We start from the raw sequence: 15618 nt of genomic DNA on the forward strand, positions 1-15618 counted from the left end.
CTTTGTGCTCATCAGCCGTCCACTTCAGAAGTGGTGGTGTTATTTTGAGGCAGGGTTTGGGATGCCATATAGAATAAAGCTATGATTGTATTAAAAACCAGAAGAGGATAAGCAGCTGACACAAACATGAATAAGGGCTAAGCACGTGCTGTACCAGGGGAGAGAAAGAGAGAATACTTGGTCGTGACTCTGCTTTGTTTCTGAGGTCTGGGTGCTCCTGTAAAGCCCTGATAGACTTGCTATAGGGGTTTGCCGGATTCCAGCTTGGCAAACTTACCGAATTCTGGGGCTCAAGGCCCTGTCTCCTGAAAGGTACCAGCCTAAGTGGATGGCCTACAATTCTGTATGGATGGGGGAAAGCCCCATGCTGTGTTCTTGGGTTCTGGTGGCATCTCCCTTGTGTTCCCATGCGCATACATCCAGTGAATTCTTCCTCAGAACTCAGCCCTAGAAATCCAAGCTTCCCCCTACAAATTCCAACAAACGCTACAACCTTCTGCTCTGGCATAAAAACTTCATTTTCCTCCTCACCACCATGTTGCTTTGAAAACTTTTAGTAGAAGCCTAGTCACGGACTCTCGGACACAACGTTATTTCAGTGACGATTTCCCACCACAAGGAACACTGAAATACAACAGGAAATGGTGAATATGAATAGGCAGTCCTGAGCTAAATTTGAATGATGGAAACTTTATACCAAAATGTTTTCCACAGAAGTTCACTTTCTTTAGTTTTGATGACTACCCACTGGATCGTTGTGGCCAGATGCCACTGACCAACCAGGAAATTGGAAAATAAATAATAAACTGTTTCATAAGGCCTTTTAGGAACTCTGTTTTCTTTTTCTTTTTTTGGTGGGAGCATAGAAAAATGACATTCTGAACTAAACTGAGCAAACAGAGGAGTTTGGAGTGCAGCATGTTTAATTATGAAAGTTCTATCATTACCATTTCATAAGAGTAGTAGAGAAAGCTCATCAGAGAGGGAAAGGAAGGGAACTAATGGTTAGGGAGCATATATTCCATGCCAACATTTTGCTGGGAACGTTACATAGAGAATGGTATTTCATTCTCACAATGACCACATAAGGTAAGTCTTATTACCTGCTCCCTCTCCTCCTTTTTAGGTTAGGAAACCGGTCCATTAAGGTTCATTAAATAAATGAACCATTCAATAAAAATACCCATGTTATACATCTATAGAACACTCATTTCTAGTTATATTCATGCTATTTATTTTAATGCTAATCAGAAGAACAGCCAATAGGGTCTGTAGTAGTTGTAAACAGCCTTTGAATATAAAAGTATTAATTTTACCCAACTCCAAGAGGAGTGGACATTGGCTTTCCAGTGAGGTAGATGCAGCATTTAGAACTGTTCCCTGTGCCTCCTGCATCCTGTTCTTTCAACCAAGGCAGACCCATGTCGGGGTGATAAAAGATGACACCTCCAGGATTAAGGCCCGGTGAATTACACCAGGGGAAATAAGGAAGATCTTTGAAGCTTGGTGAGTCTCCGAGTGCTATTTTGGGTCAGCTTCGATTCTCTGCATTCTCCTCCTGCTGGAGTATCACTTGCTTCTGGAGACCACAGTGAATCCCAACTTCAAGATTTGTCAGGTGAAACTCGACACACCTAAAGAGTTTGGCAATAGATGGGGGAACTGTGCTCCCTCACCATGAGCCACCCTACCCACTACCTTGCTAGTATCAATGTGTCCGTGGTGGACTGATGACCTCTAGTGACTTGGCCCTGAGAACAGAAGCTGCAGAGACAGATAAGGTGAACTTCCACCCTAAAGAGCCGAAGTAACGCCTTGACTGTCTCCACTCCTTTAGCAAACAGAGCTGAGAATCCAGCTCAGTCAAAGGCCTGGAAAGGAAGCACGAAAGCATAAAAAATACGGTTCTTTGCAAAGGCAGTTCGGTCAAGGTGTGAGTTGGAGTCATCTATCATTCGCAGCACTCCCTGTCTTTATGTACTGATGCTCACTCCTCTGAGGTTTAACCGTACATAAACCTGGCTTAACTGCAGACGCGAGATGGCAGGGGGACCTCAGCGTGCATCTGAAGAAACCCCACACTGCTGCCTTGATTTCCCCTCTAGGTTCCTCACCCGATGTTCTTGATCTCCTTTGAGACTCATGGCCTTGTATGCCATTCCTATAATACGCGTTGTAATTCCTTCCATTTTGAGTTATTTTAGAGGTCAGAAGATCCCGACTCACGTGCGTGCCCCAAAGCCCCCAAAGCCCCCAAAGCCCCCAGCCCCAGGCGTGCCTGCCCGTAGGGCGCATCTGTAACCGCGGGTGGAATGGAACGGGATCCTGCAACGTCTTTTTCCACCTCTGATTTCCGTTAAACATACGTTCTGGAGGCAGCGCGCAGCCTCCACGGGGCCAGCCTCTCGGGGGCGAGGTGGGACCTTCGGAGGACAGCGGCGGAGGGCTCAGGGCGCACTTCCTGCGGGGCGGCGGCGGGGCGGAGCTGCCCGCCTCCCCCTCCCCCTCGCTCCTCCCTCCGCCCCTCTCCTCCCCTTTGCCCCCTCCCGGGGCGGCCGAGGCGCGAGCGGGCTGGGCGGCGTGGCGGTGCGCGCTAGGCGCCGGGGGCCAAGGTGCGAGCGGACCGGCGGCGGGCTGCGGCGTGGAGCGGGGACGCGCGGCGCCCTGCAGCCCAGCCCAGCCCGGCGCGGGCAGGGACGAGCCGGCGGGTGGCGGTGGCGGCGGCGGCTCCCAGCCCGGCCGGTGCAGGGCCTCCGACCGAGCAGCGGCTGAGCGCGGCCTGGCCCGGGGCGCTGTGGCAGCCGCCGCGGCGGGCAGCAGGAGGAAGCGGCGGCGGCGCGTCCCGGGTGGCGTGCGCCATGTCGGGCGGGCCCCCCAAGGCCCTGCCGTCCACGGGGCCCCACTCCCTGCGTGACATGCCGCACCCGCTGGCCGGCTCCAGCAGCGAGGAGGCCGTGGGCGGCGACAGCACGCCCAGCCCGGACCTGCTGATGGCCCGCAGCTTCGGCGACAAGGTGGGGCGCGCGGGGCTGGGGACGGGGAGGCTCATTTCGCTCCCGAGGGGGCTGTTGGAATTGGAGCCCCTGTGGACACTGGGCCGCGCCCACCCTGGCGCCCCTTCCCGGGGGGCGGGCGTTCACGGGCCCCCAGAGCCTTCGGAAGAAGCATCTCTGCCGCCCCCGCGGGGTCGCAGCCCAGGGGGAGCGGCCAGGGGGACGGGCTTGCTCTGCTGTGTCTGGTCGCGAGCGCCGGTGACAGCTGGTGGGGAGGGGTCCCGCCTGTGCGTTGGGGCCGGAGGCGCGTGTGCAGTGCGGCGCTGCGTTCTGGGATGGGGTCCCACGTTCCTCCAGGTGCATCCCTGAAGGCTGAGCTGCTCAATAACTTGTAGCTCCTCCAGTTCCCGGGACTGAGAGAAGCAAGAGTTAAGTTTTCGTGGTAGGACTGGGCAGCCTGGGTCTTAACCGGCGGAGTCGTCGTCTTCGGCTGTCTGTCGTGTGGGGAGTGATCTTTGTTTAGGTTTGCTCTGCGCCCAGAGGAGTCACCTGACTCAGACCCCAGCCGCGGCGGGACAAGAGTCTCGCTGTGGTTTTCTGTCGGGCCCCATTCACCTCTGCCGGCCTCCCACACTGTTTAGGTTTGGCAGAGGCTGGTTTTGTGGTTGATGAGAAGAAAGCTCGCCCTTTGACCTTCTTTGTGCCGAGGGAGGCTCCTGATTTTCTTAGAGCAGCATCCCCTCCTGCTGCTTTGAGAGACAGCAGAGTTCAGTGAGGGGTAAGGGGCTGCATCCCCTCCCCCACCGCCATTTCAGCTGCGACGAGGACTTGAGCTGGGATTGTAGCAGCGCTGCTGTTGCCACTTAGTCACTAATTGCAGAAATTAGAATTTTTCTCAACACTTGTGATCACGGTTTCCGCCTCCTAGTAAAATACTAAATGAATTCCTCCTTGTCCCAATACTAAATGGAATTAGGGGACCTAACTTTCTTTCCTCCTTAGATGGGAGGGCATGTGGTACAGGAAAAATGAATGTGAATGCATTGAGCATTCAGAATAGCTAGGAAGGAGGAACTGATGTATCTTCCGGAGAGGGTCTGTGAAAGTAGTGAGAGGGAGCCGGAAGACTTAAAAAGCTAACGAAACCAGTGGATTGAGCATCTTGAGGGGTGTGTGTGTTGGAGAGACTCTTTGTGATTCCTTTTATAGAAGGAATTTTATTTTATAGAAGATTATAAACTACATGAAGGCTTCTGTTGCTTGGAAATACCTTGTCCATATTTAACATTCAATAAGTAGTTGTTGAATGACGGCCTGAATAATTTGCTGCTTTCTTATGAACAGAGAACTTAGTCTTAACTGCATGTAGGAGAGGAACTGAGGTTAAACCTTCTGATTTCCTTCTCAGGTCTGTGTAGGATAGTGAGTTAATTATCTATTGCTGTGTAACTAATTACTCTGACATTAGCACCCAAAAGTAGTGTCTAGGGGTCAAAAATCTGGGAGCAGCTTAGCTGGGTGATTCTGACTCAGGTCTTTCCCGAGGTTGCAGTTGTCTAGAGGGTGGATTGGGGGAGGATCAGCTTCCAAGCTCGCTCACGTGGCTGTTGGCAGGCCTTCGTTCCTCTCCATAGGACTGCTTGACGTGGACTGGTTTCCCTCAGAGCAAGTGATCCAAGAGAGAGAGATCCCGACTCAAATCGCAGTCTTGTATAATCTAATCATGGAGTGACATGCCTCTGCCATATTGTATTGGTCATTCAGACCAACGCTGGTACAGTGTGGGCAGAGGGTCTGAATACCACGGAATGGGGATCCTTGGGGCCATCTTGGAGGCTGGCTACTACAGATGGCTATTTTAAATATTTGCTTAATGATCCACTCTTGGAAGATATCTGACTCAGAAGTACGTGTGGGCATTTCACTGATGTGTACCTGGACGACAAATGTCCTGTGCCACCAAGATCTAGTTGGTGGGCAGGAAGTCAGGCCCAAGTCTGATTACGTCTGGCTTCCTTTACAGGGACAGTTCTGTGTGAGAGATGGTCTTGAAGGCGTTATTATTAATTATTGAATAATTAATAAGTCTCCTTACAGCTGTGAGGAGCATCAAAATGACATTATTCCCAAGGACCTGATTTATAGTAAGCGACTTTTCCTTAGAGGCCAAGCAATTTTTTTCTCTGACTAGGAGTAATGTTTTCCTTGAACCTTGGCGTACACATATGCTCGTAACTCTGGAGAAATTTCTGCGGAGAGAAACTAGCAAGCAACAGAGGTGAGTCAGGACCAGTGGAAGGAAGCCTTTCCTTTGCCCTGCTTTCTCTTGCCCAGCAGCATGGGGCTCATTGAAGGGCAGGTAGGAAAGTTGAGTGCTGTGGTCTGTCTTTGAAAAGAAGCCTGTTTTCTTGCCTTTTTGGACATTGGGGTTGTGATCCTGGGTGCCTAATTCGGAGTCTGTTCTGGGCTTGGACAATGAGTTTGACAGGCTGCTCATAATGCAGGGTTACTATTTATGTGGAGGAGAATTGCTTTCTGCGGGCCCAGGATGGTGCCACGAACAGGGAAGCCTTGTGTCTTGGTTCAGCAGACACTTCTGAACAGCCTCTGCGGTAATGGGTAGGAGTAAAAGACTGAATGTGATGGCCTCTCCATCCACCAACTTCTAAAATCATTCAAACCATGGCGGGATGGGAGGAATCCTTTCTATCTGTGAAGGGTTGCTAGGACTAATTATTTTGATGCCAGCTAAACTCACCAGGCTTCTATCACTACATCTTTCATCTCCACCACCTAAAATATAAATAAACCACCTGGCTCATCTCTCTTTTTTGCTTTCATCTGCCAACTGCTCTGGGCTGTTCCTCCCCTGACTCAGCCTCGAACTCTTGCATGCCTCCCAAAACTTAACACCAAACCCTCTCAAGCCCCAGCTGTGGTTAACACCCCTTCCCACATCCTCAACCTCTTCACTGAACTCTTCTACCTGTTTCCTGCCCCCTTAGGGTCGTTGCTTCCTCTGAAGTCTTCAAAATGGAGGTGTCTTTTTCTCCTGTACTCCACTTATGTCAGGATCAGGAGATGGTGGTCAGTGTGCTCTCTCTCCACTGCCTTTTACAAACCAAGCTCTGCTCCTCTGAGGCTCATGTCATTTTATTTGTTCATTCAGCAAATATTTGAGGGTCTGCTACAAGCCAGGCACTGGTCTAAGAACTTGAGATGAATCAACTAGTTGAAGACCCCTGCCCTCATTGGGTACATTTTAGTGTGTACATACTATATTATGTAACAGATGCTATGGAAGGAAGAAAAAGTAGGGCAGGGAGGGGGGAGGTGGCCATGGGAAGGGGAATTCAGGTAAACTTTATTGAGAACTTGAGATTTGAGCAGAGACTTGAAGGAGGTAAGGGAGTTATTGAGTGGACGTCTGGAGGAGGGTCCGAGTGGAAGGAACAGCCCAAGTAGAGGCCTGAAGGCACCTGCCTGGTGTGTCAGGCAATACCCCAGAGGCCGGTGTAGCTGGGAGAGAGCAATGGAGAGTCATTGGCCGAGGGGAGGGAGCCAGACTGTGTAGGGCCTGGTAGGCCACCTGGAGAACTTTGGTCTTTACTTTGAGTGCCATTGCAGGATCTTGAGCAGAAGGAGGGCATGGTTTGACTTATGTCTTGAAAAGGATCACACGGGCTGTTGAATTGAGAATGCTTTATTTGACTCTTCCACTGGATTAGGTTTCTTTTTACAATCATGCACCGCATAATGACATTTGAGTCCCATAAGATTAGTATCGTATAGCATAGGTGTGTAGTAGGCTATACCATCTAGGTTTGTGTAAGTATACTCTATGATGCTCACACGAGGACAAAATCACCTGAGGACACATTTCTCAGAATATTTCCCCGTCGTTAAGCAATGCGTGACTGTAGTTAAAAGGTTATAAACCAAACTGCAAACTGGCTGAAGAGAAAAAAAAACTACTGGCTCGTGTCGAAAAGCCCCAGGTATTTTGGCTTTAGGAATGGCTGGAACTAGGTATTCAAATGCTGTCTGGTTCTGTCTCTTGGTTCTACTTTCTTCTGTGTTGGCTTTATTCTCAAACTAGTGAAGGGATATGTTCTACAAAAAAGCTTCACAACTCCAGCAGAAAGAGAGCACCTTTTTCCTGATAGTTCCGGCAAAGGCTCGGGGCTGGTGCCTCATGAGCCTAAATTGGGTCAGGCACTGAAACCAATCTTTGTAACTGATTATCCAGACCTGGACTAGGTCGTCATCTTTGGAGCATGGAGAAGGGAAGTTTTTGTATGTTTGTTTTAACTGTGAAATGTATATACAAAGTATGTAACATATATCTGTATACTTTAAAGAATAAAATGCATCTATATGGTTTAAAGAAGAGTAAAATGAACATTCATGTTCCTACCCCCCAGATTAAGACATAGAATATTACCAGTATTTTGGAAGCCCCTTCTGTGCCTGGGGAGGAAGGAGATGGTTTTCTAAGCAGAATCAGGATGCTATTATAGAAGAAGGAGGAACGAATGAATATTGGACAGGCAGAAACAACAAATGTTCATTACAGGTCTTCTACCACTTTTTTCTTCCCTGTTATTTTCTAGCCTCCCTGCTTCTCACTCTTATTCATTAAAATCTTTAGACCCCAACTTACTGTCTTGTCACATCATGCCCTGGTCTCAGGGGACCCTGTCCAAATCTCAGAAACTCTCAGTGTCTTGACCCTACTTCCAGTCACCTTCACCTCTTTTTCAATTCAGCTGCCCTCTCCCATGGCCACACCCTTGTGTTATAATATCTAGAACTGTTCCGGCTCTGAAATAATGCCATTAGATACCATCTTCTCTTGCCTTACCCTCCTCTCAGTCAGCACTAACTGACTGACTACCCCTGTTCTCTGACCTCTTGCATTCGCCTGCCTCCTCAGCCTCTGTGGCTCATCTCGTCAACTGCTCCTGCCACTGTCCTTGACTCAGTTCCCTTGCTCTCCATGTTTGACACCCAATCTGGATCCTTCCATTTGTTCATGTCTTTTGCCTACACCTAGGGTGCAGAGGTACCTTGAGTATTGCTGCCAGTGTAAATTCACAGGTTCTGACCACAGTCAGGGCCTCAGTGTGCTGGGCACCCTTTCTTTCTACAGAGGCTCCCGTTCTGCGCTGTGGCTGACCTGAAGCTTTTTTCTGCTCGTCACACCTTCCACCCCTCTACTCCACCCTCCCGTTCTGCCAGTGGCCTTAGAAACCACTGTAAAAGAACTTCCTTTCACGAAACTACGAAATGATCTGAACCTGTAGCCCTCCGTCCTTTCTTGCTTGCTCCCTGTTGCAGTACAAGAGATTCTAAGGCTGATCCTGGACGATGCGGCCCGCCTGCTCTGGCCTCTCGGAGACCCCACCCTGTTTGTCAGCCCCGCCTCACTCCTGTGTCTTCAGACTCCCTCTCACCTGGCTCATTCCCATCAATATTTAAACATGCTCAAGTTGCTCTCATTTCTAAAACAAAGCAAGAGTAAAGAAAACTCGGCTGTGAAGCTCCCTTCTCCTCCATCTCATGCCCTATTTTGTGACTCCTCTTGACAGCCAAACTTTTTAAAGAAGGATTTGCTCTTCTTGTCTCTACTTCCTAACCGTCGGCTTACCGTTAGCCTACTGCTGTCTGGGTTCTGACTTTGCTATATAGGTCCCTCGTGACTTCCTTATTGCTAAATCCAGTCGACGCCTCACAGTCCTTATCTAACCTGGCCTCTTGGCGGGCAGCACTCAATCCTGTTGAGTACCCCCTGTTGGAAACACTCTTTGCCTGGCTCTGTGTTTCAGAGTGTGCTCTCCGGAGCCAGGGTGTCTGGATTTGAATCCCAGCTCCACCACTTACAGTCTTTGTAACAGCAAATTATTACCCTCTCTGAGCCTCAGTTTCCTCATCTGTAAAGAAGGAACAACAGAAGTCCCTACATCACAGGGTCGATATGAAGATCCAGTGAGTTCATACTCAGAGCAGTGCCTGACACATATGAGCCTTTAATAAATGTGAGGGGTTGGTGGTAGTTGTTATTCCTTGATATTGTGTTCTCCCCATTTCCTTTGTCCATTTTTGCCTGTTCTTTGTCAATTTCTATATCAGTTGTGGTCAGGTCATGGAATAAAAACCACTGTAGGTTTTTCAAACTGAGAGACTATAATACAGGGAATTAGCTACATAGATGGGAACATGAGAAGTCAAGCAGAGGATGGTGAGTAACCCAGAGAGTAGCAGTAGCAGGAAGCTGCAGTCACCCCCAGGGCTGGACGGTCAATGGGAGGAAGTGATGTTAGCACAATCCAGGAGCTTTTGTGGGAACTAGAACTATGGCAGGATGGCTCAACAAGAGTGGAGACCACAGAGAAGGGAGCCCTGGAGAGGAAGCAGCTGCTGCTGGGGACGCACGCTATCGGAACCAGAGAGAAGGGGCTGGGGTGGGGACAAACACCTGGCTGCTCTCCTCTTCCTGCCTTCTGGTCTTTCATCAGGATCTTCCATTGGCCAAAATATCCTCCTTAGTGGACATGTGACCCTAGCAGAGCCAAACGGTCTTTCTTAAGATTTGCTCAGATAGATGCTGGGAGAAAGAATCTCTCTTTCTATTAGATTGTATACCTTTGTTTCCTGCAATGTGGAGAGTGCCTGATTCAGACTGAAGCTAGAGAGGAAAGTAGAGCTGGAGAGGAAGAGGGGGACAAGTGCGGAAGATCGCTTGACTCCTGGATCCACCTGTGCCAGCTATGCCTGAAGCCAGCGCTGCTCCCCGGGCTTCCTGGCTACAGGAGGTCATGAATTCCCTTGAGTTTACACTATTTTCATTTTGGTTTGTCACTTGAAACTTAAATAAAAAACAAAATCAATACATTGATCTTAAAATGTGAAGTGAAAATTGTTTTACTTGGGGAGTATTGAGAAGGGGGTGCTTAATTCCTCTTGTCAGCCCCACTATTGGGGTGTATGTCTGCAAACCAGCAAAGGTGGCGGAGGTGTGTTTTCACCAGGTCCTTGAAGTTTGAGGAGGCTTTCAGCTGCAGGGTGGGGAAAGCATCATGGGCCGAAGGAGTAGCTTGAGCAAAGCTGCTGAGATGGAAAAGACCTGTGCCTGCTGGAGTTGGATTGAGTTGGGTCATGTGTCAGGAGTGGGTTTTGAGAGTCTAGAAGTGGGATGAGTGAGAGAGGAGGTGGGAAGACAGGTCAGGAGGAGACTGAAGACTGCTTTGAATGCTGTGCTGTGGAGGCTGCCTTTTATTCTTGAGGCAATAGCCAGCCCTAAGGGGTTTTTGAGCAGGGGAAGGTATGATCAGTGCTTGGGATGGGGAGAGATTGGCAGTGAAAGAGGAAGGTTAGGAAGGTGTTAGCCTGGTTTGGGTTGGAGTTGTTGCCTGGAAGAAGATTAGAAAATGGAAAGATGACTAGTTTTGGTGTCGTGGAGATGACCTGGTTTTCTAGTCTGGGAGACTGATGCTGACTGGTGCCCTCATGGAGAGGGGGAACACAGATTGGGAAGCAAGTGTGAGCAGGAAGTATAAAGATGACTAGGATGCAGTTTGAAGTCAGGAGTTCAGGACAGAGGTTGTCTGAACCCCACTGTTGAAAGCCCACTAAAATTTCAAGGCTTAGCGCAAATGCTGCCCCTGGGAAGCTCTTCTGTATTATAAAGACGTGTAACTCCCATAGATCCAAATGGAGATGGGAGTGGAGGATGCCGAGGTTGAAGTCAGAATTCAGACAAAGTGGATATTGACGATCAGGCAGGAGGTTATAGCAGTATGGTAGTTAGAAGGGTGGTAGCTTGGGGGACAAATAGGTTTGAGGGAAGGCCTTTAGAATGGGGGAGAATTTAGCGTTAGTGGGGTTTACAGGAAGACAGATGTTCCATGATAAATGAGAATGTCTCAAAATAAGTACATAAATAACAGCTTGGCCTAGGTGCAGTAATTCACATGTGAGCAATTGGGTTTGTTTACTAGATATTAGAGGGGTCACATGCTGTCTCACGTCTGCCTTACCCCACAGAATTCCTCATTTTGCTTGCCACAGAGCAGGGATCAGGAATTACTGTTGTGTGTGTGTGTGTGTGTGTGTGTGTGTGTGTGTGTTGGGGTGGGGAGGAATAGACAAGGGCAAGAGGGCTGTGCAGAAAAAGTGTTTCGGGGCTCCTGTTTGAGAAAAGGCACAGAGGCAGGAAAAGCACCCAGCATGTTGGGGTAGTAGAGGGCAGACACTTTTCAAAACCCATCTCTCTTGAGCATCTGCTACATGCCTGGCTCTGTGCTAGATGCTGGGGACGTTGAGAAAGATAAAAAAAGGTCTCTCTCTTGAGAGGTTCATGGTCCAGTGCAAAAGAGAGACACATATACAGATGGTTGCGATAGAATGTGAAAAATGCTAAATGTGTTTACTAGCTCAGTGGCCTTGGGCAAGTTTCTTAACCTTGTAATGCCTCAGTGTCCCCCTGTCTAAATTTTGGATTATCTTACAGGAGTGTTCTGAAGATTATATGAGTGTTTAGAATAGTGTCTGGCACACAGTAAATACTATGAAAATGCTAGATGTTATTATTGCCATAGAAGTAGACCCCAAGAAAGGATTTACTTGCCAGTAGTTGATCTGAGAGGTGAAGGAAAGTGAGACCTGGAAGGGAAGGCAACCAGTAAAAGGTGTGTTACCAAACCAGTTTCCCCTGAGTGTGGCTGGAGCTTTACTCTCCTGGGGAACCCTGGGAGCCTGTGTGGAACACACATCTGGTTATCCCCACCCCGGGTGAGGGCACTGGGGTCTTTAAACAGCAATCCTTGTCAGTCACTGGTTGAGCTCTGCATGGGTGGGGTGTTTGGGCATTAATCCCCAAGAGCTTTCCAGCCTGCCCCATGGGTGGGCAAAGCAGGTTCAGCAGCCAGGGGGAGCAGGCAGGCCAAGAAGAGCAGGTGCTGGCAGTTGGAAGTCAGGCCAGTGGGCACTGAACTGGGCAGGGCAGGGGGTTATGGTTGGGGTACTGACAGCATCTACTACAGTTATTGTGAAAATAACATGCAGGGAATGAAGTAAACAGTGACCATGCTTAGGAGGGTAGTGGCTTTCCCAAAGGAGATGGTGTTTGAGCTGGAGAATGAAGAAGTAGATATTTTACCAAGGGACAGAGGAAGGAAGAGTAACTCGAGCAGAAAAACCAGCATGCTTTTGACAAGCTTTGCAATGTCAGTTTGCAGAGTGGTGTGTGAGGGGGTTGGTGGGCAGTGCAGCTGGAGAGGTAGGTAGTGGGCCGATTGTAGTCTGTAATGGCAAATAGTAAGGCCTTTATCCCGAGCAATTGGGAGGCCAGTTGTATTTTAAGCAGGGGAGGTGCGGGGCCACGTTTGTTGGTAGAGAGCTCACTGTGACTGAGCCCCTAGTGGGGATAGGGAGGCCAGGGAGAAGGCTATTGCAGAAGAAGGTAGCTTCGGTAGGGCTTTTTGACTCATTGGATTCAGGAACGTGCTGGTCAGGACTTTTGTGTGTGTGTGTGTGTGAGGAAGATTAGCCCTGAGCTAACATCTGTTACTAATCTTCCTCTTTTTGCTGAGGAAGATTGGCCCTGGGCGAATATCTGTGCCCATCTGCCTCCACTTTATATGGGACGCCGCCACAGTATGGCTTGACAAGCGGTGCATTGGTGCGCGCCCAACGCGCCCAGGATCTGAACCTGCGGACCCTGGGCTGCTGAAGTGGAGCACACGCACTTAACCGCTACGCCACTGGGCTGGACCCTGGTCAAGACTTTTGTTTGCAAGTGATAGACATCCAGCTCACCTTCACTTAAGCAAGAAGGTGAACCTAATGTTTTCAAGATTTATCCATGTTGTATGTATCACTACTTCATTCCTTTGTATGGGTGAATAATATTCCATTGTATGGATAGACGACATTTTGTTTATCCATTCAACAGTTGACGGACATTTGGGTTGTTTCCTAGGCGTATATACCTTTTTTTAAAAAGGACATTGAATATAATTTATTTTATTTTCCACAATAATTGACATTTGAGGTTAATGGTAGTTTTAGACATAAATGTACAATGAGATGATTGCAAATACTCTGATTTTTTTTTTTCTTTTTTTTTTTTTTTTACCATCTCAGCCATTTTTGGTATACAGTTCAGTAGTGTTAGGTACATTCACATTGTTGTGAAATAGATCTCCAGAACTTTTTCATCTTGCAAAACTGAGACTCTATATCTAGTAAACAACAACTCTCCTGTTCCCTCTCCCCAGCCCCTGGTAACCACCATTCTACTTTCTGTCTTTATGAATTTGATACCTCTATTTTAGATACCTCATATAAGTAGAATCATACGATATTCGTCTTTTTGTGACTGTCTTATTTCACTTAGAATAACGTCCTCAAATTTCATCTGTGTCGTAGCATGTGACAGGATTTTCTTCCTTTTAAAGGCTGAATAATATTCCACTGTATGTATCTACCAATTTTTCTTTATCCATTTCTTTGTCCATCTGTTGATGGGCTACCTCTTAGCTATTGTGAATAATGCTGCAATGGGCATGAGTTTGCAAATATCTCTTCAAGATCCTGTTTTCAATTTTTTTGGATATATAAACCCAGAAGTGGGATGGCTAGATCATATGGTAATTCTATTTTTAATTTTTTGAGGAACTTCCTTATTGTTTTCCAAAGCAGCTACGCCATTTTACAATCCTACCAACACTGCGCAAGGATTCCAATTTCTCTATATCCTCACTAACACTTGTTATTTTCTATTCTTTTGTTGGTGGCCATCCTAATGGATGTGAGGTTATACCTCATTGTGGTTTTGATTTGCATTTCTCTCTCATGATTAGTGATGTTGAGCATCTTTTTGTGTGCTTGTTGGCCATTTGTATATCATCTTTGGAGAAATGTCTGTTCAAGTCCTTTGCTTATTTTAAAATCAGACTATTTGATTTTTTGTTCTTGAGTTGTAGGAGTTCTTTTTATATTCTGGATATTAACCCCTTATCAGATACATGATTTGCAAATATTTTCTCCCATTCCATAGGTTGCCTTTTAATTCGGTTGATTGTGTCCTTTGCACAGAAGTTTTTAAGTTTGATGTAGTCCCTTTGTCTATTTTTGCTTTTGTTGCCTGTGTTTTTGGTGTCGTAGCTAAGAAATCATTGCCAAGTCCAATGTCATGAAGCTTTTTCCCTATGTTTTCTTCTAGGAGTTTTTTAGTTTTGGGTCTTAGGTTTAGGTCTTTAATCCATTTTAAGTTAATTTTTGTATATGGTGTAAGATGAGGGTCCACCTTAGTTCTTTTGCATGTGGATATCCAGTTTTCCCAGTACCATTTGCTGAAAAGACTGTCCTGTCCCTGTTGAGGGTGAATATACTTATAAAGCTAATTTCTTACTAAAATCAATAAACCATGTTAATACTTGAAGTGATAAGATGAATTTATTCTGCAAGAGTTTGAGTGACTTCCCTGTCTTATGTGCTGTGTAAGGCATTATGTTCCTTGGGAGTTGATATCTAAATTCTGGAAATGACATTAGCCTGGGACAGGTCACATCTCAGACGTTCCAGGTAAATGATGTCTTACTGTAATTAGAATAAAAATGGTTGTGGAATAGCTGTTTTTATTGTAAAAATGGAAGCCCAGACCTTCTTTAGGGCTATTTAGTTAAGGCAGACATGTGTTCTAAGGAACTGGGCTTGTCATCCTGCTAGCATCAGCATCTATGCTGCAAAAATGCAATATAGCAGCATTTCTCTGCACTGTCTGGTCAAGCATATCTTGTTTATTTCATGACTTGCATCAGCAGTTGTGAAGGGCACTTGGACTTTTTGTTCATTCTTCAAAGATTGATCTGAGCCTGTCGTGTGCCATGCCTGGGGGATACATAGATGAACAAGATGACCTTACTTTCTAGGCACTCAAGGTCCAGGAAAGGAGACAGGGAAGATACAAGTGAAGAATTGCAATTTAAGGTGATGATAGGGGTAAACAGTAGTCCCCCCTTATCTGCAGTTTTCGCTTTCCCAGGCTTCAGTTACCCATGGTCAACTGTGTGGTCTGAAAATATTAAATGGAATACTCCAGAAATAAACAATTCATAAGTTTCAAATTGCGCACCGTTCTGAGTAGCATGATGAAGTCTTGCACTATCCCTCTTCGTCCCACAGGGGACGTGAATCATCCCTTTGTCTAGCTTATCCCTGCTGTATACGCCACCCTCCTCCCCGTTAGTCACTTAGTAGGCGTCTTGGTTATCAGATTGAGTGTTGGTATCACAGTGCTTGTGTTCGAGTAGCCCTTATTTTACTTAATAAAGGCCCAAAAGCGTGAGAGTAGTGATGCTGGCAATTTGGATATGCCAAAGAGAAGCCGTAAAGTGCTTCCTTTAAGTGAAAAGGTGAAAGTTCTCAACTTAGTAAGGAAAGAGAAAAAAATCATGTGCTGAGGTTGCTAAGATCTACGGTAACTTTTATTACAGTATATTGTTATAATTGTTCTCTTTTATTAGTTATTGTTAATCTCTTACTATGCCTAATTTATAAATTAAACTGTATCATGGGTATGTACGTATAGGAAAAAACATAGTATATATAGGGGTCGCTA

The 15618-nt window shown here is 47.0% G+C and overlaps 1 protein-coding gene across 2 annotated transcripts in view; it reads left to right on the plus strand.

The window, feature by feature from the left end:
* The first annotated feature begins 2603 nt into the window (after positions 1 to 2603).
* SNX30 (sorting nexin family member 30) overlaps positions 2604 to 15618 on the plus strand; it is a 117305-nt gene continuing 104290 nt past the window's right edge. The window contains exon 1 of one of the 2 annotated variants that reach the window (XM_058523799.1): positions 2604 to 3014. In XM_058523799.1, the coding sequence (XP_058379782.1) occupies positions 2859 to 3014 (156 nt within the window). In that variant the 5' untranslated portion in view covers positions 2604 to 2858. The remainder of the gene's footprint in view (positions 3015 to 15618) is intronic. The other variant, XM_058523798.1, reaches the window with a different exon arrangement.

This window comes from Diceros bicornis, chromosome 28, assembly GCF_020826845.1.
Source record: "Diceros bicornis minor isolate mBicDic1 chromosome 28, mDicBic1.mat.cur, whole genome shotgun sequence".
Classification (NCBI taxonomy): Eukaryota; Metazoa; Chordata; class Mammalia; order Perissodactyla; family Rhinocerotidae; genus Diceros; species Diceros bicornis.